At 38.6% G+C, this 27,787-nt stretch overlaps 1 protein-coding gene across 2 annotated transcripts; it reads right to left on the bottom strand.

Moving 5' to 3' along the window:
* Window positions 1–229: 229 nt before the first annotated feature.
* On the bottom strand, window positions 230–27,737 carry snx2 (sorting nexin 2). Of its 2 annotated transcripts, XM_004555761.4 has the most exons (15): window positions 27,519–27,737; window positions 22,947–23,046; window positions 22,497–22,657; window positions 20,631–20,697; window positions 19,911–19,954; window positions 19,421–19,562; window positions 18,280–18,358; window positions 15,279–15,354; window positions 12,152–12,265; window positions 11,364–11,457; window positions 10,921–11,126; window positions 10,352–10,495; window positions 3,628–3,708; window positions 3,463–3,534; window positions 230–2,872 (listed from the first exon to the last, which is right to left on the bottom strand). In XM_004555761.4, exons 1-15 carry the CDS (start codon window positions 27,615–27,617, stop codon window positions 2,822–2,824), a joined length of 1,530 nt encoding a protein of 509 aa, XP_004555818.1. In that variant the 5' UTR covers window positions 27,618–27,737; the 3' UTR covers window positions 230–2,821. The 2 variants fall into 2 exon arrangements, with proteins under 2 accessions (XP_004555818.1, XP_076747276.1); XM_076891161.1 differs by lacking the exons at window positions 230–2,872; window positions 3,463–3,534; window positions 3,628–3,708 and adding an exon at window positions 4,469–5,531.
* Window positions 27,738–27,787: the final 50 nt, after the last annotated feature.

The following is a 27,787-nucleotide window of genomic DNA, read 5'->3' as shown; positions in this document are numbered from 1 at the left end:
ACAAAAGCTCATAATAATGATAATCTTACTGTAATTTAATAATATATAATAATCTTACTGAATCAATTAACCTCAGTTTATTATCTGACCTATACTTTTTGTTATACATTCACAGCAGTAAGCTTTTACAAGCCTTACAATAGGTTAAAGCTTAGGTTTACTTTAAAAATGAAGATAAACTGATGCTTAACCAGTCAGAAGATTAAATAATTGAAACCCAGTCCAACCATGGATGAGATACATTCCTTTATTGTACTCAAACGTCTGCTCTGTCACACTTCAGGAATGTCACATCAAAACCAAAATGGCTTTAAAAAAAAAATCTCAGCAGATAAAGCATTTCATCATCAGTGAAAAAAAAAAAAAACTAAACAAAAACTAAAATCAAATAAAAAGTTCTCAACCATTGCACATCATTTGGTGGCAGGAAATGAGGAACAAAACATGAACAAAAACACAACAATCAACATAGTTTTGTAGAATTTAAGACTGACGAGTAATGTGGGCTGAGCACCAAAAGAAAAGTCAAAATCAAAAGTAATTCCAGTTTTACGTTCTGCTTGTATCAAATAAGCTAAAATATCTGATTTGTAGATTTTATGACAGACGTTGGATAGCAAAGTGTTCTTTGAATTCAACAAAAAATAAAATCAAGGTCATATTCTGCAGGATTTTTAAGTCGTCACCTTAATTAACAAAGAGTAAAAAATTAATCTCACAGTCTGAGGCTGATCTCTGGATGGACACCTACTCAGTCAGCTGACAAAGTCTCACCTCCACCAAGCCTGAAACTACTCAGACGCTCCGAACTCCAGATTTATTATCATTCCCTGAAGGAAATCCTTCATCTGTAATGAAGAGCTTGGAACACCACAAGCTTCCAAAACTCAGAAATACTAACAAGCAGTTTCTGATTGATTTAATCAGTTCTTGTTAATTTAAAACTCAAAACCTTAAAGTCTCCTCTCTGCGCTGAACATGAGCAGCAGGAAGAAAACCACCAAGGCCCAGTTCACACTGAAGCTTCATAAGGTAGTAATTAAGTGTATATTAAGCATGATTTCACAGAGATAGAGAAAATCTGCCACAGAGGGGCATTCTCGCATTATCGTTTATTCGTATAATGATTTCAAGTCGTAAGAAAATCAACATTCACATTTTTTTATGGCTACTAATGTTTCATTCGATATTGCAGCTCTTGTAGATTCACATTAGAATTGGGAGAAGCAAAAGAAAACAAATTTTCTCAGAAGTTTGACTTAGTAAGTTGAAATTTTCAGATAATCTGAAATTTTGACTTATTTAGACTTATATTTTGGCCAAGAAATTTGGTAAATTTGTCATTTAAAGGTGGAAAATATTAAAAGAAGAAAATGTTTTTTTTATGTCACAGTGTCCACTGAAGCGTATTAAGTTCTATTCATATTCAAAAGGGTTTCAAACTAACTGCCCAAAAAACTGTCTAAAAGTTTTTGTTCAGAAACTTCCATCCATAATTTCTCGAGAACAGCAATGAACCAAACCAGCATGTGAGAGTCTTCCTTCTCTGCTCTTGTTGGCTCAGAGAGGACAGAAACAGAAAATGTTGCCTTCACTTACGATCATACAGCAACAAAAACACAGGCTCTTGTTCTGAAAGGAATGAGAGGAAGTGAAAGAACAGGTGGCAGGAGGTAACAAGACACAATACACAAACACGATGCAGTCGGTCGTCCTTGATCACATACTCTGGATCGGTTTCACAGCTCATGATCCAAACTTCAAAATAAAAGCGCATATTCTGACTCAGCAGTTTGAACTGTTTAAAAAAAAAAAAAAAATAGGCAAAAACTTCCTTCAGTAAAATAAACTGGTGACTTAAACTGGATGAAATTTAACTGGCGATAAGGTAAGCTGGGCATAGGGGTCCTGTTTGTTTTTCCCCACAGGTCACTGGGAATGGCAGATTAAAGTTGGAGGTGCAGAAATCCTAACATCCTTAACTGCCAGCACTCGTGGGTAGTAGAAAATCAGAAAAGAAATGAAAAGTAAATATCTTCATTTAACTAAAGACACAATATTTCGGTTGAGAGGATCAAAACGCTTTCTTCAAAGAAACTGTTCTTATGAATTCCTTTTTTCAAAATTACCAATTTATTTTTCATTTATTTATTTAATTAAGGGAATATCTTGTTTTATCAGTTCAAATCTCAAATATATGTGAATTACGTTCCACATTTTTAAGGTGGAAACATGCCTTCAAATGCTAAGCTTATGGAGAAAAACAAAAACAAAAATTTTCTTTAGTCAAAAGTTTGAATATTGATCATTATTGTGTAAAAAGCCCTTAAATAGCTTTCTGCAATCACCTTTTTCCTCATGCACAACAAGGAAAGAAACAAAATCAACCAGAATTTTTAAAAACAGAAAAAAAAAAGAAAAGAAAATTCACCAGGGCCATAACCCGTGCTGCGTTCACATTATTACGAAAATACGACTTTTCAACCCAAAGAATTGCTCCCTGCAGATTTTAGACTTCATAAAAATGAATAAGGGAACTCAGAAATCAGTTTTGGTGTATCAGCATTCCTAAGGTATTATTCTAAATGTTCCAAAGCCTCAGTCGTGACATGAACGCAGCACAGCGGGGGGCGGGGGGGTTGGGGGGGGCAGGAGTTAAACATTGTGAACTTTATCAGATTTCAGCTGATTTGCTGCCTCACTTCTCTTCTTTACTCTGAGCTTAATAAGGAGGAGCAGGAAGGACCCAGGAGGACATGTGCATTATGGGTAGTGTAGTTTGACAAGAGCCAGTCAGGACTGTCTGTGAGTAGATCGGATTCTATGAGATTGCCTTGGCTTCAGGTAAGAAAGCCTCCCAGTATTTTATCAGCTGAAAGAGGAAAAAAAGTGAAGAAATATTCAGTTAGGAGACAAACACAAGGCATTTTCTTTCATTTTTATGGAAAACTTGTTTTGTTCGTTCCATCCACACTATATGGAAGCCTGTAGGTGCCAGTTTTGTTGTTTTGGTTTTGGGTTGTAATTTCCTTACTTTTAACTGCATAACTGTTCCCAAAATAACAATTAAAATGGAGACAAGTGCTAAATATTTGTATAAAGCATATAACTATTTATATTCTAAATTAGAATCCGTGTTTTTAATCTTTCTTTGTCAAATAAAAGACACCAAAATTTATAGCTTGACATCAGTCCTCAGTACTCAGATATGCAATTTATTTTATCTTATATTCTAAATATGTAATTACCTTTTCTGAAAAAGTGCAATTTTCAGACAGTTTTTACACAAAAAAATATGTATCTTGCTCAAATGAAAATTAAACATTTTTTAATTTTCATATCAATAAATGATATTTACAAAGTTTAACACAAAAGGTTTTTTTAATTTAAAGTTTATATTTAAAAGAGCGTTTCGAGAGTATTTTAGTTGTGATGAAAAATGTCACTAACAGTTTTGTTTACCTGCTGTTGTGTCTGAACCAGAGACTCCAGGTATTTGATAATGATTGTTTTAAAGTCCTTCACTCTCTCTTTCTGTTAGAAAATGACATAAAAAGTATATTTATTTGCCCACCTCATTTCATCATTTAACAGTTCACCGATTCATATTCACATTCACCCACGCACCTCAAACCTGCTGACTTCTTTGCGGATGGTTTTGGAAATCTGCTCAAAATCTCTCTCGCCCTGCTGGACCTTCCCTTCCAGCTGAAACACACATACATACAAAAAAGGGAAAAGAGAAAACTACATTTAGAATATTTCTGTAATTCTAAATTTCATTGTCATATTTTAGAAACATTGCTGGTTATTATTAAGTGTTTAATGCCTTTCTGCAAAAGTGCAGCTTTAAAAACTGCATCATAATTAGGATTGTTCTAGATGACTGATTTCACATGCCAGTTTAAATAAGAAAAAAAACAATATGACAATACCAATCAGTAATTACTGATGTTGTTACTGATAGTTTGAAGTTTACAAAGACATATTTTAACCAAAAAAAATCAGATTTGACTTATGTGCACCTGTAACTTGTATGTATCTTAAGCATGAAATTTGAAAATGCCCACTTTGTCTATTAAAACTCCTGCTGGAAAAGCTGGAACAGAAACAATGTTCTGAAGTAAATCCAACTGGGACTTGATTTAGAATGGGATCTATGATTTAGAATGGGATCTATCACAGGAAATGTTGTGAGCATATTTGACACATTGCAAATACCTGAACACTGATTATGTCAGTAACAGGTTCATCTACACGATATTTTTCATGCCAACATTTCTGCGCCCTAAATATAACAGGAAGAACTATTTAGTCGTACATAACCTAAAGTGTTCTATACAAACTAGTTTCCTTTGTGTTAAAAAAAAGGAATTAAGAACACAAAATAATGTTTAAATGAACGACTGACTGTGAAAATATATATTTTTAATATATTTTTAAGCTAATACAGGAAACAAATTAATGTCATACTTTTATTTTTCATCCTGATCTTTGATCCGGTGCTCATAAAGACGACTTTAGCATTTTATTTGTTTTCGTAAAGAGCTTAGACCTAAATCACATTTCCCTGTTAAGAACTGACTCAGCAGAGCTGACTTTTATACTTTACATGTTTTTTTTATTAAGGTTACTAATATTTAATTAACAGACAGTTGTAGTTCAGTAAGTCTTTAAAAAGGATAAAACAACAATGAAACTTAACTAAATTATTATGTGTTATGTGGTCATGGATAAAAAAAAACTAAACTAAACTAAACTAAACAAGAAAAACTATGATGTAAGCTATGAGGATGCTTATAAAGACTTTGATTAGATCAGCGATTCCCAACCTTCCTGCCGGATGTACCCCTTTGATAAGGTCGCAAATATTCTCATTTAATTCAATTTGAACCGAATACTAACACCACTAATTATATAAAAGCTAGATTTCGATGATATTTTTCAGACAACTGAACAGTCAGTCTGTAATTCATAGCTTGCTTTCATATAAATAAGGCACTTTGGTCCAGCTAGCATTGTTTATTTGAGCAATTAATAAGGTACGTTTGGCTTTTTATTTGATTTAGCTACCATTTTTTCCTGTATGCTTAACATTTAATCCACACTTAAGTTGGGCATTCTCAGTCTCAATAGCTGCAGATGGCTCAAATCACCAAAGCGAACCTGATCTGTGGTACAAGCGTGTCTGGTTGGGTATCACTAGACTACTCGATGTCACATGAAAGAGTTTGTCCATTCACTGAAAGTTTTGAGTCAACATTTGGTCCCAAAGAGAGAAACTTTAAACTGGTTCAAAACCTGATGGCTGTAAGAAAACTCTTCAGATTGACGGTCTGATTCATGTGACGGGCCATAACAGCAAAACAGAAAAAAAGGGTAACATGACAATATGCCACAAATGAATACTGATAAATATGAGAACTAAACAGCAAAGAGAAGCAACTCAAAGGTGTGAAGCAGGCGGTCGGGCAGGTGAACACAGAGATGGATGGACAGACAGACAGGGCAGGTCCTACCTCCTCAATCTCCTGGTTGCAGGAAGGCATGGCAGGAAAAATGCAACAAAAGTTAAGAGGCAGGGAAAAAAAATGCTCAGAGCTTCCAAAATCATAGAGGAAGATCCAGAGACATGAGCAAAAACACAGAGGAGAAATGCAGGCACTGAAAGGAAAGGAAATCCTCCCTCCAACACAAAATAAAAATGCTGAGCATGTCTTTACATAATTTATCAGCTTATGTCTAGTTAGATAGTTGCAGATTTAATTCAACACTTTGATCATGTTACTGTATTTTCATACGTCTCGCTCGTGATTTTATCTAATGTGACACATTCACTGGAAAATCTGAAGTATTTTATGGACTGAAATATTCAGATGGCTCTAAAACATAAATCTGTGTGTTCACTATGGAGTGATGTTAGCCTAACTTAGCATAAAGACTGGAAGGAGGAGCAAAAAGTTCACTAATTAACATGTAATTTTAAAAATGTAATCAGTGTATAAAATATTTCTAATCTAATACAAAACAGCTTGATTGTCCATCCACCAGACATTCACTAACAGCCTAAATGTTTTTCTTTTAAATGCTTTGAATACCTGTGATGTCTTTTTTGCCAGTTTTTGTTGTACTGCTCCAGCAGGCAAATGGCCAAAATGACATCATCATAAAAGATCAGTAGTAAACATGATGACAAAAAGGTTTAAAATTTCCTGAAGACATTTTTGGCTTCTTCCAGATTAGCTTTTCATGACTCATAGTTTAAAATAATCTTCATCTTGGGGGGTGCATTTGTGTTCCAGTGTACCCGCTAACTATCTGAAACAAGTTTTGGGCCCTCCCCTTTAAGGACACCCTTCCTTTAAACCAACTTTTGAACGAATGCCCCAAACAAACCAAAGGTCTGAACAGCAGGTTGGTGAGGGCTCTTTGTGCCCGAGATGACCGTATATGGGATATCTGCGCTCACTGACACCATTAAGAGCCAAGACAGATTCGAGCGGTCTGAAGCCTGAGCTTTTGGCTCACAGGGATTTTGCACATATACTGACCTCATTTGAAACTTGAGTATGCACCACTGTAACAGCATATATGTCTCAGAAAATAAGAAAAACATGTAGCCTCTCCATCTAGAAAGTTTGTGCTCTTGAAAGGCCCATCCTAATTATTTTGTATGCAAACTAAATTAGTATAAAAGATATCTCTCTATATAAATAACACGTTCGTAGAAATAAAGATGAAGTCTGGGATTTTAGGTTGTTGGGAGGAATGGTTTCCTTGCTATTTTTCTCTGTTTTACAAGAAAAATAAGTGTTCAATTAAATGCATATCATCTTTAATGTACATGGGTTTGTGTAGATGGACTTGGTGAAGATGTCTGCAGACAGGTATAGACATGAGAGTACAGAGAGGAAGTATTTTGTCTCCACTATTTATGTAATCTGGTTACTTTATTCCTTAACTGTAGTTACTCAAAAAACAAACCAAAAATAATCTGATATAAAACTGGGGAAAAACAAAACAATCAGTCAGCACCACAACCTCAGAAGGGGCATTTTTAAAAGAGTAAAACCATCCTACAGAACTTAATTTAGACCCAAGTCCCTCTGGACCCTGTAGTGCAAACACAAGCAGAACAAGTGAGTTCCTTAAAAGGCTGTCGTACCGCGGCTGGAAAAGATGAAGAGTGAGCGTCTTTCACCGAGAATGGTTTCTAAATACGAACCTTCTGATCTCATCTAGTGAAGAAAGGAAATCACCACCAAAAAAAAAAAAAAAAAGAATCTATATATATTATATTTTTGTTTTAGCTGTAATGTGTTAAACATCACACAGGAGGAAGACTTGTTTCTTATAAAACAACGTCAAGTTTCCTAAACTGAAGAAAGCCCTTAATCGAAAAATTTAAAAGTCTGTTAAAATATCCTGTTAATTTGGAAATGAACTAATTAATTATTTGGGGTTAATTAATAGTAATTGTGTGTCCCAAAAAATTCCCTTCATGCTCTTTTTTTCTTTACCTTTCAATAATAAGGATGAAATGTTGTTAAGCATAAAAATGATCAAACCATTCATGCAACTCTTTAAAAAAAAAAGACAAATTAATTAGAAAGAATAAAAGCTTTTTTAAAAAATGGGAATAAAATGACTCAGAAATGATCATTTGTGTTATAAAATAATAATTGAGTGTGGGGAAAAAAAAATGTGTTGGCGCAAAAAAAAGATTATTTAGATTATTTTAGAAAAAAAACTCAGACTCCGATTCACAGACTCTGATAGTTATTTCAGTGTGTTGCCCACAGGGGGCAGTGTGGGTTAAAAATCTGACTGTTCACCAAAGACTAGTCCACATCTCTGTGACAGAGGAAACTACAGCCCAAAATAACACCAATTATACATAATTTTCATAGTTGATTTTCATCTACTGAGTCATACTGACATTAAATAGACTCTTGTATCATAGCACACTGTTAATGTGGCCATAAATGTACAAGAAAGCTTTTATTGCTACATCCACTGTGCATCCTTTTTCCAGGCAAAGCTGTTTAAAGGCAAACTTAAACTTATGATGACATTCAGGTTTGAAGTTAATTCTGTGTGTTAGAATAAAGAAGCCAAGTGGAATATAAAAAAAAAAACCGCTGAAGGAATGAGAGGAAGTAGAAGTGCAGTAAGAAATCTAGGTCAAAATCACACACATGGGGGCAACTTTTGTCAGACTCTGTTTAGGTCAAACAGCATTCAGGTATGGATATAAAGACCCAGTCATGAGCTATTAAACCATAACCTCTGATATACTGCATTTCTTTTTGTGTGATTATTCATCTTGATCTGGAATATGGAGGTTCAGCTCCGTCATAGCTTTAAAAAAACAACTTCCTTTCACTCTGACATTATATTAAAAAAAAACCCCAATATGATTCACTTTGTGTTGACTGTTCACGACAGCTGTTGTTTTTAACGGATGGCAGTAAAGCAGAGACCCATTAAGCTCCACAGTCAACTTCCTTCCTTATGTAATCTTTCAGAAATGTTTCTTCCACATCACTAATGCTGCAAGCACGGGCACAGAAAAACACACAAATTACCAAAAACTAATAGAAACTTAAAAAAAAACCCAAAAACAACATTTACCATTTAAAAAAAAAAAAAAAAGAAAAAAAAAAGAAAAAAGAAGGACATCCCTGATTTTAAGTTCTCTTTAAATGAAGCGCTGGGATTGGATAAAACAGATTTACCTAAAATCCAGCAGAGCGTAGTCAACATTTAACATGATGTGTGCAGCGGTGGTTGAGCAGCAGCGGTTCAGCAGCAGCAGCAGCGTGCTGTAAAACTCTTTTTCTGGACTTTAGAAAAAGCTCGTGTGTGTTTTCTGTTGGCTGTTGTCAAAGCGTGAACCAAAACCCGACTCCTGACAGGCGGCAAAACTCTCGTCGGCTCCAAATAAATGTTGGTTGTAACTCTACTGTGATCTGTCCTCGTCTGCAGCTTCTGACAGCCTCCCCCACCTCACCCAAAAAACCCCCGCTTTCTCCACCCAAAACCCCACATCTGACAGCTGCTCGGCTCTAATGCGCAGACCCCCCCCCCGACCGTCTCTGTTTGTGTGTGTGTGTGAGCTGAATCCTGACAGACAGCACGGAGGATGAATTTGTGTGGTGACAGCTTCAACAGACGCTCTAATAAAGTACTTTTCTGTTCTCTTCTGCTCTTGTTTGTCGTACCGAGTTCAAGTGAAGTCTGCGGACGAAAAGAACAAAATATTTTCACATGAATGAACCGTGAAGGTGCATTTATTCGACCTGACCGGGCATCCCATCAGAAACAAAACCACAGAGAGAGGAGAGTCGCTCCTGAACGACACCATATGTTTTTAATCATACTCGGAAGGGTTTCAGAGTAAAAACCCAACCTTAGAAAGTAATTAGACGGGAATTTGGTCCAGGTGGAATAAAGATGGCAATTTGAGATCAGAGGAAAAAAAAAAAAAAAAAAAAAGCGAGCAATATAAATAAAATTTTAAAAAATTATGTGTGTCGTGTTTTCATTTTGGAAACTAGACGGAATTATCAGAGGGTGACGCATCAGAGGCCTTGACTGACAGCGAGGATGTTAAAACGACGCTCCTGTGCAGGCAGCCCACCAACTACAGAAAATAGAGCTAACAGCATCATAAAAGCTGTCAGTCTTATAGCTTCAGGACCAGGTGTATTATCTTTTGGGAGAAGCTGGCTAATGATAATCAAGGATTTCCTCTGAAATTTGGCTTCAAGTGATTGCTGCGTCTGATCCAAAAGCAGCAAGACCAACAGCTGGACGCCGATTAAGCGTTTGGAAAGGTGACAGAAAAAAAAAGTGAACAAAACGGGTTGATTTAAAAGAAATAAAAAAGCCACATAAAATTGCATAAATTGTAAGATTCCCCAAAACACAGTCTGCAACAGGTGGATGGTGCTTCTTTAACCCCCCAAACACAATGAAATGTCTTACTTTTCTAATATTGTAACCAAATTCAGATTATTTGCTGAAAGTTCTAATATGTAAAGTAGAGTTGTGACACTAATGCACAAACTGTTGGGCTGTAAAAAGTGCCTTTGTGTGGCAAAACAAAGATGTCAGATGACACGGTGTGGGTGTGGGTGTGCTTTCAAACTGAATTCCCATTTGTGATGGGCAAAAAGTCTGAAAATCATTGCATCAAAAAAAAAAAAAAAAGCAACAGTTTTGATGACCAGATGAGCAAAAATATCAAAAATGGGATGATCCCATGTGTTCTAATGGGATATTTTGTCATTTCTATCATAGTAAATGTTATTTTTGGTGATGATGTTTCACAAAACGACCGTCTTACCTCTTTGATCTCGTCTTTGGCCTGCTGCAGTTTGTCTGGTTTGTTGGTGAACTGCAGTTTGGCTTCAGCTTCCCGTTTCTTCTGCAGCAACATCTGACTGTCCTGCCACTTCTGCCACGTCTTCATACGGTGATCAAACACACCCTGAGCAAACACACACACTTATTGTAATTTCTGTTCTTAAAACCATCAAAAATGAACAAAAGCTCTCAAAAGAACATGAAGAAACAACTGCTGTGACCAACAAGTCTGTAATGTGAATTAGTCTAAAACCTACTTGTACCACAAGATGGCGCAGTGATGTAACCTTTATGCAGCCATTAAGAACACATTCTTATTTGTAACGATGAAAAAATGAAAATCTTATTGAAGAAAATAAGCTAAAAAACAAACAAACAAAAATGTCACTTTCTATCGTTTTATCCTCCATTTATCAGACATACAGTCTTGAGCTACATCTGGTCGCTCAGATGTAGCTCAGATGTAGTTCTACGCTTCTTAGCTCCAGCACGTCCGGATTAACCTCTCATTCGTTTGTAGTGGGAACCTTCAGCAGTCGTGAGTGGTACCTTCACGGCGGTGAGCAGGCGGACGTAGTCACCCAGCAGCTCGGAGAAAAGGTAGAAGTCAGCGTTGGCCTGGTCCTGGTGCAGCTGATCGATCTTCTCCTCCACCTCAGCCAGCTGGGACAGAGCCCGAGACAGAGCTGTGTGGTCCTCGCTGTTCCCCAACATGGCCGCCGACTTGGCAAACTGCGCCGTGTTCACGGATAGCTCTGGAGGGGAGCGAGAGGAGGACTTTAAGAGTCAGCCACTTTACAGGGTCTCTACTCACAAGCAGAGGAAGAGTTCGGACATTTTATCAGAACTTTTATTTTTAACTTCTATGTTAAAAACTTTCAGGTGTTTTCTTTTGTTGGGCTTAATAGAGTTTTCAGCCTCTGTCTACATACGGAAAACAAAGAAGACAGTGTCAAAGAGAACACATTTGTTTTGGTAAACACTAAGCGTACCTTTCCTGTGACAGACCAGAGACTCCACGCTGGTGTGAAGTTTCCTCAACTGAACGTCCAGATTCTCAAAATGCTGCTGCTTCTCCTCAAACCACTGACACAAACACAGACACACCCAGCCATTAAAACAGTCTTCATTTATCCAGTGTTCCCATCTGATTTTCATTCCTTACTGTTATCTTTCCTACTTTATTTCCCTTTTCTTGTCACTTTCACCTCTGCCTCCATTTCCAATTCTTTGCTCATCCAGCTGTTTCTTTCCCTCCTTATTTAATTTTCCTGCTTTGCTTTACATTCATTCTTTCCTTCCCCCAGCTCCGCCCCACTTCCAGATTTCTTTTGAGTTTCCTTACTTTATTTTTCCCAATCTTCTGTCTTTTTGTCCTTCCTGTCCCTCCTTAAGTTACTGGCTCACTACCATCTGTTTATACTTCCTTCTTTCTCCCTCCTCCATCTTTTCCCTATTCCTTTCTACCCACACCTTATATTTTAAAATGCATTTCACTTCCCATTTTAGTCTTCCTTATTTTCTTGTTTCCATCCCATCTTCCCTCCTTCTCATTTCACCCTTCTTAATCTTTTTTCATTCCTCATTTTCAGTAGTACCACTCCACACTCTTTATTAGTCCTTATTCCCCCAGTCGAGTTTCTTCTTTCCTTCCTTCCTTATCTTTTTCCTCTCTTTTCTGTCTTCCTTATATTCTCCCATCTTTCTGTACATCCTTCAGTCTCTCTATTCATCCCTCCTCCTTTCCTCCTTCGCCCCTTCCTCTCTATTCGTCACTCACAGCATCGGACTCGTTCATCTTGATGGTCATCTTGTTGACTGCATCTGCCGCCTTGTTGACCATTCGCAGAAGTCCGGCGCTGCTCAGAGCCTGAGTGCTTACAGCCCGCGGCAACTACACAACAAGCATACAAACAAACAAACAAACAAACAAACAAACAAGCTCAGGTTCTCATTACCTTTATATTTATTTGGCTCATTTCTTCATACATTTCAGCTTATTCCTGCTTTTCGTTAGTCTCATCCTTACTGCATGTGTTGCGTTTAATAGCCGTCTCTTTGATTTAGATTGTTTCCACCTTCCTGATCACTTTGTTCCTTGAGTTTTTTCCCCTGCTACTTTTCAATTCCTATTGTTTCTCGTTCCGGTTCCGTCTCCAAACATCTCTGGTCTTTTCTCCTTTCCTCTCTGATTGTCTTGTCTACCACATTTTAGCTACAAACAGGTTTAATGCAGCTTCTTTATGTGCTGATCGTCTTTTACGGCTACAAAAACCATCACAGAATCCTTTGCATCAGAATGAAAAAGCTGGGACACCCATTTGAAAACAGCCTCATTTTTCTTCATTCTGGAAAAGTTTACTTTTTCCAGACATACAGGGTTTTCCTGTGACGGCTTACTCCCCCCCCACTCCAATCTCATTTAGCAGGAGCGGCAGCAGCCGGAGGACGGCGGCGTCCCCGGGGCCCTCAGTTAAGGGGGGGACGAGGGTAAATGAGTTGAGGTGGGAGGTGAAAATAGCTTTCAATTGCAGCTCGGTGCCATTCACCCCCTCCCTCCACCTCTCCCTCCTCTGGTTGTGTTTCATTAAGCGGGCCAGACGGACCGACACGCTCGGTCAGGCGTCCGAGCAATTCACCTGTTAAATCTGTGACACAAAGCCATTTATTCTGGACCCAACGACTGCAGCTGTATCACAACACAATCCCACCAACAGTCAGGTGGGTAGCAGGGGAGGAGAGGAGGGAGCGGGGCGGGGGTAGGATAGTTTGAATCCGATGTTGCCGAGGATTTGTCGGAGTGGACAATAAAACAAGGAAACAGAAAACGCCGCAGGCTGTTAAGCCCCGAGGCAGTTTTTGGAAAGCTCTGTTCACAGCAGCGGCTCTGGGCTTTGACCTGGTTGGGACATTTTGCCACTGGTTGGGAAAAAGAAGTGAAGAGATTGGAAAAGTGAGGACCTGTTTTTTGCCTTTTTTTTAAAGGGTTTTATTTGTTTTTTGCTCTGTTAGGGCAATCTACCTTCAGGTATGATTAAAGAAAGATGACATTTACATAGATGCCATTAGTTCTCACAGGCTGAATCAAAATAGTACCCTGATCTTTCAACTATGGTCATCCTGTAGCTCTGTTTCTAGCAGGCCTATGGACATTCAGATAAACAACCTTTATGGGGAACTTGTTAGGCAAATTGTGGTGGCTCAATAACAAGGCGGCCCACCATGATCGGTCGAAACAGTGCAGATGGCCCAGTTAAATATGCAAAAAATATATCAATTATAGCAAATGAAACTATATAAATAATACCATATGCATCCAAATTATGCACGGTTTAATTTGTTTGATTATTGATGCTGAAAGAGTTTTTCAAATCAGATTGGTACAGCAGTTGTTGGGTTAGGACATCTTAGTTTTCCTGCAGTGTAATAGTAGATAGTCTCTTATGGATGTGAGGCTCATTAGCAGTTGTTGCTGGTACAACTGTAGATGCAACAGCAGTCCAGACAGATATAACATGTCAGCTAATTTGACACATTTAGCTGAATCTATTTCTAGTTTATTTATTTCATTGTTCCTGTTGGTTCATCTTTATCAACCACTTCTTATACACTTAACTCTGTTCTATGAGGTGTATGAGCACACAGCAGTTGTGTTAAGAGATTTTAGTGGATAATCCAGTGTCAGTGAAAAAAAAAGAACAAATAGGCAGCTGTCATTGCCTGTATAACTTGCACTGTTTTTAATGTCCAGCAGGGGGCGATGCCCAGATTCTAACAGTGAAATCATTCAGCTCATTCCTCTAATCGTCACTTGAGACTGGATTCAAAAGCAACTGAGAAGCTTCACAGTCTGGCACATCTTTTGGTTTTAGTCTTTATAAAGCTGTGGCTGCTCCCTTTTACTTCATTTGCGACAGCTTTAAAAGGTATATGGTTTTTCTCGCTTTTACTTATGCCTTTAAATTTTATTAAGGCCTGTTTGAATATCAAATCTGTATCAACTGCGTAGCTAGCAATCCACTAGACTTCAGCCAATGAGAGTGAACTGGACCTCTGTACAGTGTTTGTGCTGTTGGTGGATTTTGTTGAGTGAAAGTATTCTATTATGTACTTGGCACTAATTAGCAGACATCTGTGTCTGTGTAATGCACTGTGCAGGTAACCTTAGTGTGAGATAAACTTGAATTAAAATCAAGACTTCAAAACGAGACTTCATTAACGAGTTAGTGACATCACGGTGGCTAAAACCATCTTTTCTATACAGTCTATGTTTACTATTCTGCAGTCTCCAGCTTTAGCGTGATGCATCATAGAAATCCTTAAGCACTGGATATCGATACTCAGCTCCAGCTACTCATAGAGTTTGCTGCACTAAAGGTTTTCTCTCAATTAAGGTTTAGTGTGGAAGTGCTCGCCGTTTTTAATGCATGAAATACCATCTCTTGTTTGTCTGGAAAATAAATGGACAAACACTTGTGTGGGGAAATAAATTGATTTTTCAGCTCACCTGATTCAAAAGTTTCACCGCAAACAAACGGCATGTTATAACTGAACGTGCTGCTCAGAGTTTTAACTCAGTTTTTAGCGTTAAAGTAAAAATTAAACTCCAGAAATAGAACAGAGAGGTCTGACTCCAGGTTTGCAGGTTGTGTTGATTTTCTGCAGTGGAGCGTTGAAGCAGTTTCTAAATAATGATGCAGACTGGTGCCCACCGCTACATTCAAAAGACACTGGGCTGCAGGAAGTGCTGCTGTTAAAACTACATCAGTTCAGTAGGGAAAAGTGGAAGCGCAGGGATGTGATGATAATGAACAAGTTTGCTGAGGTTTGTCGGAAGTCCTGCCTGCACTGACTGACGCTGATGAGTCCAACATCTCCAAGCAAAAGGTGTAATTTTTCTTATTTACCTCCGAGCTCTCCAGGAATTGCAGAACGTCAGGATCCTTCAGCAGGATGGGATGCTTCACCGTTCTCATCAAATATCTGAAAACAAGAAGAAATATGAATCAGAAGATAAACTTTTCTTTTTATGAAGTTTAGTTTCCGGTGCCATCCCAGATGACATTGAGTAATCAGCTTCTTCTTTGACACGACTGGCTGGTGTTTAAACTCATTATTTTGCAATTCTCAGCTCTGTTTTTATACGTGCCATTCAAGGAGCTCTAATTAAAGAAAAGCACTGCCTTATGCAATGAATCCAAAACAGACCACTGGAGTTTTACACATTTTCTGATCTGACCACTGCTGTGAAATACTTATATTTGATGATGCTCCTGATATTACAACTCTAAATCATGGGCAGCTTATAGGTCAAGAACTGGCAGGATCATCAAGCTTGCAACGTTTGCATTTCAGTCTGGATTTTGGAATATTGTCTTAAAATTTATATTATAAGTCGGGGTTGTCACAGTATCAGACTTTTACTACAAATCACCATTCCTAAAAAGGTAACAAGTTAAAAAGAAAAGCATCAAACTGCTGGGAGTCAATCAGACCAGTGACAAACTCATGTCAGGGAACAGTGGTGCATGTATAGGGAGAAAGCAGGCGAGAGAGGAAGAGCAACAGCAGCAAGAAAAGGCAAGAAATTTTTAAATTAAGAATGAACACCTCAGCAGTCTCCGGAGCTTTATTCAACAATGTCACAGTACACCAACTCACTGAGTGGGTTTGTTCTGGGAAGTGAATCTTCCCTGTTGTGTGAGAGAAGCTGCAGCCGCCAGAGAAAAATAAATGATTTTAGTAATTATGGCTCTTCTTTAGTCATCTTTAAAGTGTGGCTGCAAACTTAAAGTCAGTTAAACTTAAGAGATATCAATCTGCCCCTCATTTGTTGCAAATGATAGTGACAACAGGTGTGCCAGAGAGGCAACAAGAAAACCCCCCATAAGGGGAACGGTTCAGCAGGTGGTGGGCATAGACTCTTATCCCTCCTGACAGGATTTTCTCTACTTTTGCTTTTTGCTAGTGTCCTTGTCATTACTGGTAGCTTGAGACGGGCCTGCCACCCATTCTGGTTTCTCATGTAGACCATCTTTTCATCTATTTGTTACACTTCTCGACTCTCTTATTAACTGATGCCACACCTGACCTTGAGAAATGTCTGATCCAATAATGCTAAACAGGCTTTACTTTTTCGGCACCACAGTACAAAGTCCATGTCATGTCCAACTGAGCCCATGTGAGACTAGCAAAGGTAACTGCCTGAGAACGCAGTGAGCTCTAGACGGGCAGCAGCCCTCACAGGGTGCTAATCTTTGGGCTCTGAAAGCAACACGAGTGCATGATTTAATGAGCTAAATTTATTCCACAAAGAGAGGTATTTAACATTTTCAGCACATCGACGATGGCTTCTATTCTGCCATCGGACTGTTTAATCCTCCAAAAGTTTACATTTCTATATTCTGGAGACACCCCTCCACCTTCTCCCATTGTTGGTTTGGTGTTTGCACAGCATTTGCTTTTGGAGGGGAAAAAAGTGTTTTTCAAACAACGTATACTTGTTTTTAACTTTACAAAATTCTATTAATGTGATCTTATTAACTGTGTGTGTGTGTGTGTGTGTGTGTGTGTGTGTGTGTGTGTGTGTGTGTGTGTGTGTGTGTGTGTGTGTGTGTGTGTGTCCGTCCATCAGGGTGGAGTTCTGAGCAGCAGCTCTGAGCTCCATCAGCTGTCACTGGCTGACCTTCCTGTCAATCAAACAGCATCAGTAAATGGCAGCAGAATGTCAGCCCCGCCCCACCCGTCCTCCCTCCACCTTACTGCTCAGCATTCAACATAACACACACAAACAGACACAAACACAAAGATGGAGGTTTTGATAGTGATGCACCTAATATTTGTGGTTTAACCATCATTTATTTACAGTCTGAAAACACTAACAGCTACATTCAGTTTAGCAGCTTAAGGTTCAGGCAAATTAAAAGTCTCCTGTGAAAAAGGCCTGAATTCCACGTTTGATACAACAGCTCTTCAGTTCTTTTTTTTTTACATTTCCAAGTCATTTCTTTATATTTGTAATCCCCTGTTTAAGGTAGCTCTGTTTCTCTCACATTTTTAGACTTTTGAAACACCACACAGATTATAATTAAATACCTATTTCATCATCATTCTGGGTGAACAATGACAGAAAACAAACTGTGCAGCTGTACATAACAATAACTCTGATATAAATAAAAATTTAGCACATCTACCACAAATACAAAATATCCAGAAAGAGACTAAAAGCATCCACAAAAAAGTTGCAAATGTATTGAATTAACTGGATATTTCTGATACAGTCCTGATCAAATGTTTAAGACCACTTGAATAATGGAAAAAAGTCATATTTTGCATGGTTGGGTTGTAACAAGATTCCAAGTAGAGCTCCAACATGCAACAAGAAGAAACGGGAGTGTGACAAAACATTTTTTGAGCATGCAATTTATTGAAAATAACCCTTAAACTGAAACAGGCTGATCAAAGGTTTAGGCCTGCATATCTTTAAGAGGCCAAATCTATGCAAAAATGTGGATTCATTGTCAGGTAGTCACACTGCATGACGTTCTGAAAAAAAGTCAGGTCAGGTTGTCTAATAATTTAATCTATATTTATCCTCAAATATTCTTGACTTTCTAACACATTAAAAAACACAAAAAAAGGAAAACAAACAGTGTTTAGCAGCTGATGTGCATTTTTAGACCTCCATTAGTGTTTGAGAGCATCAGAGATAATTGATCTAAAACTGCTCCCAACGTTACATCATCACCGCATGATAATGATACAATGCAAATGTGGGCTGTGATGATTCATATTTCCCAGTAATCTGATTTCTATAGATAATAAACCAGAAAATGCTCGCTAGCAGGTCACTCATCACACACAAACACTCATTTTTCACGTTAAATGTCTGAGGACAATCTTTCATACCTCTCGAGTGCCGACCTTCTCTTCTCTACAAACTCGTTGGATGACTGGTCCTCCTTCCCCACCTTCACCTTTGTCATCCCTGCAAAGAGGAGAAGCTCATTAACATAACTGAATAACAAACAGGTTAAGGACGGGACATTTACATGAACACATGCATGCATATGTTGTCAGTTTTCTCACAGCCTCCTCATGCTTGTAGTCTTTTCCTCTCCGACATTAATATTGTTTTTCAGTGTATTAATTAAAAATTAAAACCACGTAAGTGAATATTTTGCATTAATACATGAAATTTCCTGTAAACATTATACATATTAAACTTTATATATTAATAACATTATGACAATAAATTACTATTTATTTAAAGTAATATCTTTATATATTAATAGCAGTGTTATGGACCACATGCTCTTTCATGTGCTCATCATACAGATCTACTGTCCTTTGCTAAATTAAATGGTTGGCTAGCTAGATGTATTTAAGGATATTTTTAATACAGATAATCATGCTCCAGGGAGCACAGACACATTTGTGTGTCTAGTGGTTCAGGGTTCAGTTCACAGGGCATTCCCTGACAGTTAATTTGGGGCTTTATCTCAGTGCAGTTTAACTCTGGGCAGCCCACATTATCTTGATACAAACCCTCTGACAGGTGTGACAGAAAAGCATTGTTAAGTATAGACACTTTGGACAGCGTCATAATTGTAAATTGCCAAAATAGATTTGAAATGAACCAATCCAGACGCGGTTAAAGAGCAGACCTTCAACTTGAAGTCACGGGGTTGGAATTTCAGACATTCGTATACATAGACAGTTCTGTATTTTCAGGGGTTCAAGGTAAATTCAATAAATCATAGATTGGTTTCTTTTCACATAATAAGTTAAAATTGTTACACTTTTCAAACATTTGTGGACTTCACTGTAAATGGTTGGTGAGGAGGACCCAAATGCTCTGTTCTTAGTGAGGCTGAGGGATGAGTATCACGTCCCAGTGTTGTGACTAATGACTGATTTGCTTCATCTGTGCAGGTCTTAGACTGCAGTTAAAATGAAATTAATGAAGAGATTTTTTTATTTTTTTTGCAGATACTGAAATCTGCCCAGGAGTCGAGCAGGTGCAGCATGTCGCGCTGCATTTACTCACCTACGATGCTTTTCTCCGGTGCAGGGGGGACGATGTAGCCTATGTGCAGGTACTTGGAGGCCAGTTTACTGTGCAGACCCAGAAAGTCACTGAAACGCCTTTTTACAGCAAACTCATTTCGCTTAAACAAGGATATGGAGGTCTGAAGGAGCGACATAAAAGGAAAGACAGAGAACGATAAATTATGAGTAGAAGAAAACAACATCTGAAATATAAGTTTGGCAGGCCTCTAAAGCTTTCAGCCATCGCTGCTTTTAGGAAGAGTTAATTTAATGAATACTTTTTGTAAAAATATAACTAAAAAATTTGATTTTTTGATTAGTAAAATGTTTTTCTCCTAGCTAAAGATAACTGAACATTAAAGCAATGTTTAAAAAGAGAATGATAAGTCCCCCTTGCTATACCACCTTTATGTTAGAAATATAAAATGACAAAAATAAATGTTAAACAAAAATCAACATTATATGAATATGTTGTATAAAAATCTCACCTTGGTCGTCACTTTGTAGGCCATATATGCATTCATCCCATCACCTGGAACACACACAGAAAGCTGATTCACACTAAAATAATTACTCTAATTACTCAATTGCATCACTAGTATTTACACAAACCAGTGAAACACACACACACACACACACACACACACACACACACACAGTCACTGTTAAAGAAGTAATTATACACCAAGACAAATATCTGACTGATGTAACAGGAATACACTGATCAGGTGCCAGACTAGTTAAACTGGTTTCATGTGTTTCCTTGCGGTGATAGACAAGCATCAGCAATTTACTGTTTAATGTTCCTTGTTTGACCTTTATATTTATTTAAAGGGACTGTGCCTGTTGAATAACTAATGACAGAGTTTGTTCAGGGATCTAGCAGGGCTGCAAAGCTCCAGTGCTAATGCTTAGTGTAATAATTTCCTGCATGATGACCAAGATTGTGATTAAGCAGACTGTTGGTGTCTCCTCTGCATTTTTCTTCATCTCTCAATTTGTGGTGGAAGCTGATGAAAACAGAAGAAGCTGATGTGAAACGGACGAGAGGAAATGCAGAGTAACAGGGGGCTGATGGGAAATGTAGGCTTAGTGAGTGAGAGAACCGTCTCGTAATGCTGCCACTAAAATCAGTTGCATTTCTGGCTCTGGGAAGCATCTCGGAGATCTTTGCGTGGATATGTTATGATGTGAAGCCATGTACTCACCAACTTTCTCTGGGTCAGACACCGATATGTGAATGTCAAAAGAATCTCCGCCCTCCTCTTCTTCAATCTACAGAAAATAGGAGCAAAACGTTTCCCAATTTTATTCCTCCAGGGAAATTGTGTTAGTGTCTGACATCAGCACAACAGCAAGATGAATATTTAATGAAGACAACAGGAAAAAAAATGCACTTTGTATATTTAGCAACTGATGTCCTTTAGCTACTAACCGATAATATTACAATAGAAATGTGAATCAAATTGAAAGTTATAAAGTGTAATCTGAGACTTTTTCAAAACAACATTTCTGATTTATTTATTTTTTAGACTCCACTCAACACTCAGAAGTATATGTGTGAACAATTCCCCATTCAGCAGGGATTTCTTTACTTTCTGCCAAATACTTTTTCTAAATAAATGCAGGTTTTCTTTAAGAAAGGATGAAAAAAAGTACTACACCTTCCAAAACAGAAGGAATGCAAGCTGACCAATAAATGTAAGTTTTGAAACAATGATTCCAATTTTAATTTTTAGCACCTTTCATGCAAAGTAACCCAAGTGGTTTACAGATAAAGAAAATAACAATACAATAAAACATTAAAATCCTCACCATTCAAACTTCTAATACTGCTCAAAATGCAATTAAAATACAACAAGGAGGCCATTCCACACTTCAGTGCCATTAAATTCAAGAGTAAGGCAGTATAATCAAAGAGGCATTGTTGGTACATAAACTGAAAGGCAACTGCTGACAAAGGAAGCTACTACTTCATTGAAGGCTTTATAAGCGAGTAATTGGAGTTCGAAGTATAGCAGGATTTTGAATTAACGCCAACTGTCAGCATTCTTAAGGTGTCAAGTACAAAGTGAGCTGCAGTAACCTAAGTCACTTGTAAAAGTATGCGTCAGCATTTCAGCAACACTGGAGTTAAAAATTGTCTCATGTTTCGAAGTCATTTTTGTCACCGTATTAAAATGTCTAATAAAATTCAGGTCAGAGTCTAAAATTGTTACCAGATCTGGACCTTGTGCCTTCAGACAGAGCAGCTGCTTCAGTCTCTGTCTTTCTGGTATTTTAATTCCACATGTAAGACCTCTCTTTATGTTCATGACGTTCTAAAACATTTTTACGTATACAAGCAGCAGAAATATCTGACAATATTATACGTAATAATGTTGCTGAACACATACAATGAAAAGAGAAAAGGGCCGAGAATACTTCCTTGAGGAACACCATATTCAGTGTCACATTAACCTGCGAAACTAGTCAGGCGCTACACCACATATCACAATATTTATATGGATTTCTCCAGCACTTATAGTCATCTCGATATGCCAAAAAGATGCAATTTAAATTTGTCAAAGTAAAATAATTTAAATCTGTGCTAAACCTCTGACAGTCTACCAACCCACTGAGAGTATACCTGCCTCTTGCCATAAAACAGTTATTAAATCTGGTAGTTATTACACACAATTTGGAAATCCTTTGTTGAGATAACAAAGAAACATTCAAGAAGTTAAACGACCTGCGGGCCTTTATAATTTGATGATAAAAAATGCATTAAAATGAGCCTTTCAGAAAATGCATTTGCTCTAGAACAAATAAACAAATTTATAAGAAGAAGAAAATAGAATATAAATATGTCACAATAATAGAAGAAGAAGAATAGAATAAAATTATGTCACAGATGTTTTTGTTCTTTTAAGTCTCAAACTCATGAGACTGAAATTAATCTAAATTAAAATAAAATGTAGGAACTAAATTTTTGCTCCAATTTGAAAATACACAAATACACAAGCACTTTGTTTAAGAAAGACTTTAGAGGAACTGCTATCAGAGTATTAAAAGCCAGTTTTGAGTGCCGTTACCTCATCAAATGAGGAGTGTGTGAACATGTCATCGTGGGTGTGGCCAATGCGAGGGGTGATGACGGACGTGGGAGGGGTGATGGGGGTGATGGCGGGCGATGGGCCATCGGACAGCAGAACGTCTCTCTCTGGACTGTCCAACGAAACCTCCTCTGTCGCTTCTATAACACCACAGAGACACAACAGGAAGTCACTGAGACTCTGTGTGATTCAGGCTTCATACTTCCAATGACTCATCTGTTTTGACTCTAATGGAACCATAATTTACTAAATGAATATCATTCTGTATTCAGCAATACGGGAATCCAGCTCATCAAAAGCTCATCGGGAACAACTTTATTGAGGTCACAGACGGTGAACAGTGAGGTCCTTTTTGCATAGATTTCTGTCCTTCTCTTTGTAGTCACTGGAGTTTAATTTTAATGTGAAAGTGAGTTTGTGGATTCCTACCTGCAAACAGATCCTCTGGATCGTCATCAAAGAGCGAGTCTTGCTTGGGTCCATTTGAGTTGGTGCTGATGTCCTCAGCAGCTAAACTGGCTGGTTGGGACTGCACATTAACACAGATGCAAAAAAGTGTGAGATCTTGTGCAACAAGGAACAAAGGAGCTTTGACCTGATGATAAATTATATCATGTACTAATTCTGTGCACAATGACATCTTATTGTGCAGAGATTTGAATTATTTACCATTTCATGCCTTGCTTCCTTTCATCACCTATTGATTTTGGTAGACTGAGAATCTATCATTGATATTTCAGTTAAATAAATACTTTATTAATATCCAAGTCTGGAGAGCTTTCTGTATTGCAAAGACTTTAATAAAAAAAAAAAAAAGTAGTTTAAAATGTCTCGAAGTAGCATAACAAAACTGTTTTGTCTGTTTTCTTCTAAATCTCCGCTTCTACAATCAGACTTCATATTAACTCATAAGAACCCAGGGTCACACGTGTGTCATCGCCTCTTCACACATGGAGGAAAGTTCCTGTTAAAGTTCCAACTTTGACTGTCCCGAAGTTTTTTCCTGACAATAAAAATGGGTCTGGGCTCTAATGGGTTAATATGTATCTGTTAAAAGGTGACTAATGCAGGCACAGCAGAAATTTCAACAGCCTACATCTGTGTAGCAGAAACCACTGAATTCCTCTTAAAACTGAAGCTGGAGTTTGCACTTTACTCCACGTTGTTTCACTTCCAGCAAACTTCTGAACTCCACAGAGCCTGAGTGTCATTTTCACGTCACAGCAGACTGACTCAAATTTAAGTTCTTTCCTGCCAGCGCGGAAGAAAAGTGGAAGGAGAGCAGCTGCCACATCTGCACAGAAGCTGTGCAGACTCAACATATTCTACAGAAGAAGCAAGGCAAAGAAAAAAAAGAGAAAAAAGAAAGGTTCCAGCAGTGTGTGTCATCCATCCTGCTGAACCACAGGACTTCCTGCCTGGGCCAGCTGCTCCACAAACACTGAAGGTAAAACTGATCGATCAGCAGCACCAACAAAGGCTGAACAGGCTGCCTCCTCCAGAGAAACAAGAGACTTCAAAGATTAGAAATGACTCATGCCTCACTACAGACATCACAAGGACTTCAGAGAAATGGGCTACACCATCACTGAATCTGATATCTTGGATTCTGCAAATACTGAGTACTGATTTGATAGCAGTGTCAAATTAATAAGCTCTATTCTTCACAGTGATGAACTGACTGGCGGTCATTTCTTTATGTGGTCATCATTGTTCTACTCAAGAACCATTTACCTGCACGCAACCAGAGCGTGCTCAAACGTGATTGTTCAGACAAGAAGAAGACACCAACAATCCTGACTACAGACTCTACATATTCATATGCAGTCTTCTGACACTTCCGTTGCTTTTTCAGGGAAGAAGAAAGTGATTCTCAGTGACCTAAACACACTCCTTCCCAGCATAAACTGTCAACTGCACAGAGCAGTTGACAGTTTATGAATCACTTGTGTAGAGTGTGTCGCAACTTTATTGCTTTAGGAGTGGAGATTATTTTATGTGCAGGTTTCCAAGTTTAACGCCTGATCTCTAACACGCTGATGACATGACTAGAGAAAAGGTTCCGATTAATTAGGTTTAACTGATTCACTGTTGCCTCACAACAAGAAGATCCAGAGTTCGACTCCCCCTCGAGGGTCTACCTCGCCTCTCGGCCCGTGGTAGCTGGGATAGGCTCCAGGCCCCCCACAAAGTTGGATTGGTAGTTTAATCAAATGCCAATGTGGGCAACAACATCGAGCTGTCTCTGTGAGGGCTGTTCTGATTGGCCGGTTATTAGGGTGGCAGATGGAGCTTTCTCTGGTCAGTGTGGTGGTAAAATACTGAATGAACCACACCTGTACAAACAGAACTCAGCTGGACTCCCAGAAAGAGAGAAGTGGGAAGAACGAACGAAGGAGAGTTTTTAGCTGAGAGGACAGAAAGAATTGAGTGTGGAGGCAGGAGGAGGAAATGAGTGATGATAACGAGGAGCTTCCTCCCTCCTTACTCAGCAAGCAAAGAGGGGTCAGAGGAAACACCGCACGCACACAAACACAGCAGAGCAGCTGCTTCCATTCAACAACTAGTGTTTCAAACTTGCACAGTTCCAACAAAACTGTGAGGCTTTAAACAAACTTTGTGGAAAATCACAGGAAACTGATGGATAATTCATGAAAACAAAACTAACCGCTGATCTGGACCCTGAATCAAAATCAAATGCGAAACTTACAAAAAATATGACTCAAATGTAATCGTTAAAGGGCCTCAATTTACTAGAAACTACAAGAAAATAGAACAGCAAAACCTGCAGCACAAAAACATGAAAATTATTGTTTCAATCAACATCTTTCTAAAACTAAAACCAAGTGTGACCAGGGGTGGGTTTTCTGAAGAACTGTCAGACTGGATCGCAGTCGTTTAAGGAAGGGGGAAATGATAATAGGAGGAAATACATAGTGGATTATGATCAGAAACACACAAGAGAGAATATGCTTCACCTTCCTGCAAACCAAAAACAAAAGCGGGAAAGAGGAGGAGTTAAAACGTTAGTGGTCACTCTGTCAGTTTACTAGTCCTTCTGAAGAAACATGTGGGCCATGAAACTGTACCCAGGCTGCTAAGATGGGGAAGTGCAGAAGTGCATCACTCACTCACACACACACACACACACACACACACACACACACACACACACACACACACACACACACACACACACACACACACACACACACACACACACACACACACACACACACACACACACACACGAGTGCTGTTGTGACACTCAAGAAAGGCAATCATCACCGGGAAGAAAAACCAGAGTGTTGACATGACAAAAAGAGGCCCGTTTAAGAGAACCTGTGTGTGTGTGTGTTTGCACTTTCCTGCTGCAGGCTGGTAACTTTGTTTCTGATTTGAGGTTCCAACACTATGAAAAGCTCCTGTTTTTCTATATGCAAATTCTTTAACATGGTTTGTAATTTGTTTTATTTACCTCTTAATCATAGAACAAGAGAATATAAATTGCTCCTTCATTCGTTTTTCTGCACCTGCCTGTTTCTATTTAGGCTGAAACACGCACCACAGTGATTCGGGTTGGTCAAAAATGGTCAGAAAGGACAAAGATGGTATAAAGAACACATCAACAAATGTAAAAGCTGAACAAAAAAGCTCTCTCATGCATGCAGCAACCTCTGGGAACAGGAGGTGCAAAAATCTATTATTCCTCAAAGGGCCACTTGGCGCTTGTCAATACCCAACTTTTTTTCCTCCCATGATCATGAAGTTAATAAGGGCACGGCCACTTTCATTGACACAAGAAGCTTTAGCTAACTGAACTGGACCTCCCGATCAAGTTGATGCTGGTGACCTCTTGCAATTATCTGAAACATAATATGGTCTGCTGTGTGGCACACACAGGAAGCTTTTGCTTCAGTTTGTTTTTAAAAATACTTTAAGCTAACCAAGCTTCATACTGTTCACTCTTCATACATCTTGCATGTCACCCTCTCATCCAAATACGTCCACTTGTGCCTCCAAAAACCTGACATGGTTGTGGCCAAAATGCAAAAAGTGAGGCTTCAAAATGGCGAGGGCTCACATGATGCCATCTTTCATTTACAGTCTATGCTTTTAATGCCATTACAAATGTTTGTGCTGCAGCTTTGTTGAGCTCCCTTTAAAAACAAACATTTTAACACTAATACGAAAAAAAAAAAAGATTCCGTTTTCAAACAAATCTAGTCAACACCAAAACACAGAAATGTTCAGCTTGCTGTCATGTGTCACAAAGTACTGTATCCAACCTTTAAGTCTAAGAAGCTGCAGACAACAAATATTTGACAGTAATTACTCTCTGGATATTCCACTGATCAAACAAAAGGCTGGAATAATGACCACTAATGCCATCTAAATCTTATCAAAGCCAAGCCCTATACAACAAACTAGTTCAGCATTAGTAAAACTGCCGTTTTACATATTATTACTCAACATTTTGACCTTGATATTTGGGCTGCTTTCACCAGTATATTTACATAATTTTGACAAATAATAATTTCAAACTTTAACCACTGTCTTTAATCAGCTCAGATACACAAACATAAAGAAACAAAGAAACTTTAATCTGCTAAACTATTGTTTTTCCGTTTTTTCCAATCCGCCTTGAATGTATCATTTACACCTGTGTGACTGTCACCTGACTGCAAGAAAACACACCTCCATTGCGCTTTTTCTCAGCCCAAATAGACCTTATCGGCTCCTGTAACAGTGGCTTAGAAGGCCACCGTTTGGTGTATCAACACCTCGCATTTTTAGCCGTTTTCGTGAATGATGACAGTGCAAAGATATATGCAATAGAAGCCTCCACACACGCCAAACTTCATTCAAAAATTAAGCGATTTTAAGGTGTCCAGCCTGCCTGCTGCCCCTCCTCTAAGTTTCCATCTGTTGTCAGCTGGAGGCATCACGCCCTGCCTGCCACAGCTCCCCTTCGGCCTCCCCTCATCACCTCCTCCTCACCTCCTGTGTTGTGGCCGGCTCCGGGAACAGTTCCTCCCCGTCCTCCAGCTCATGGAAGTCGGTCTGCTCCGGTGGAGCGTCCCTGGCTGTATCTGCCATATCCGTCTTCTGTTTCTGCAGTTTATTGTGGTGATGATGGCTAGCAGCTAGCTAACAGACACACACACAGCCCTAAAACAGTCGACTGACAGGGCGAGAGGAGGAGGAGGAGCGGGGAGTCAGGAGGTTTTCCCAGTTTGTCATGTGACCAATAAAAGGAATCCCTATGG

This window comes from Maylandia zebra, linkage group LG12, assembly GCF_041146795.1.
Source record: "Maylandia zebra isolate NMK-2024a linkage group LG12, Mzebra_GT3a, whole genome shotgun sequence".
In the NCBI taxonomy this organism is placed as follows: domain Eukaryota; kingdom Metazoa; phylum Chordata; class Actinopteri; order Cichliformes; family Cichlidae; genus Maylandia; species Maylandia zebra.
Note: the sequence above shows the minus strand (reverse complement) of the source record. Positions and strands in the feature narration are given on the sequence as shown.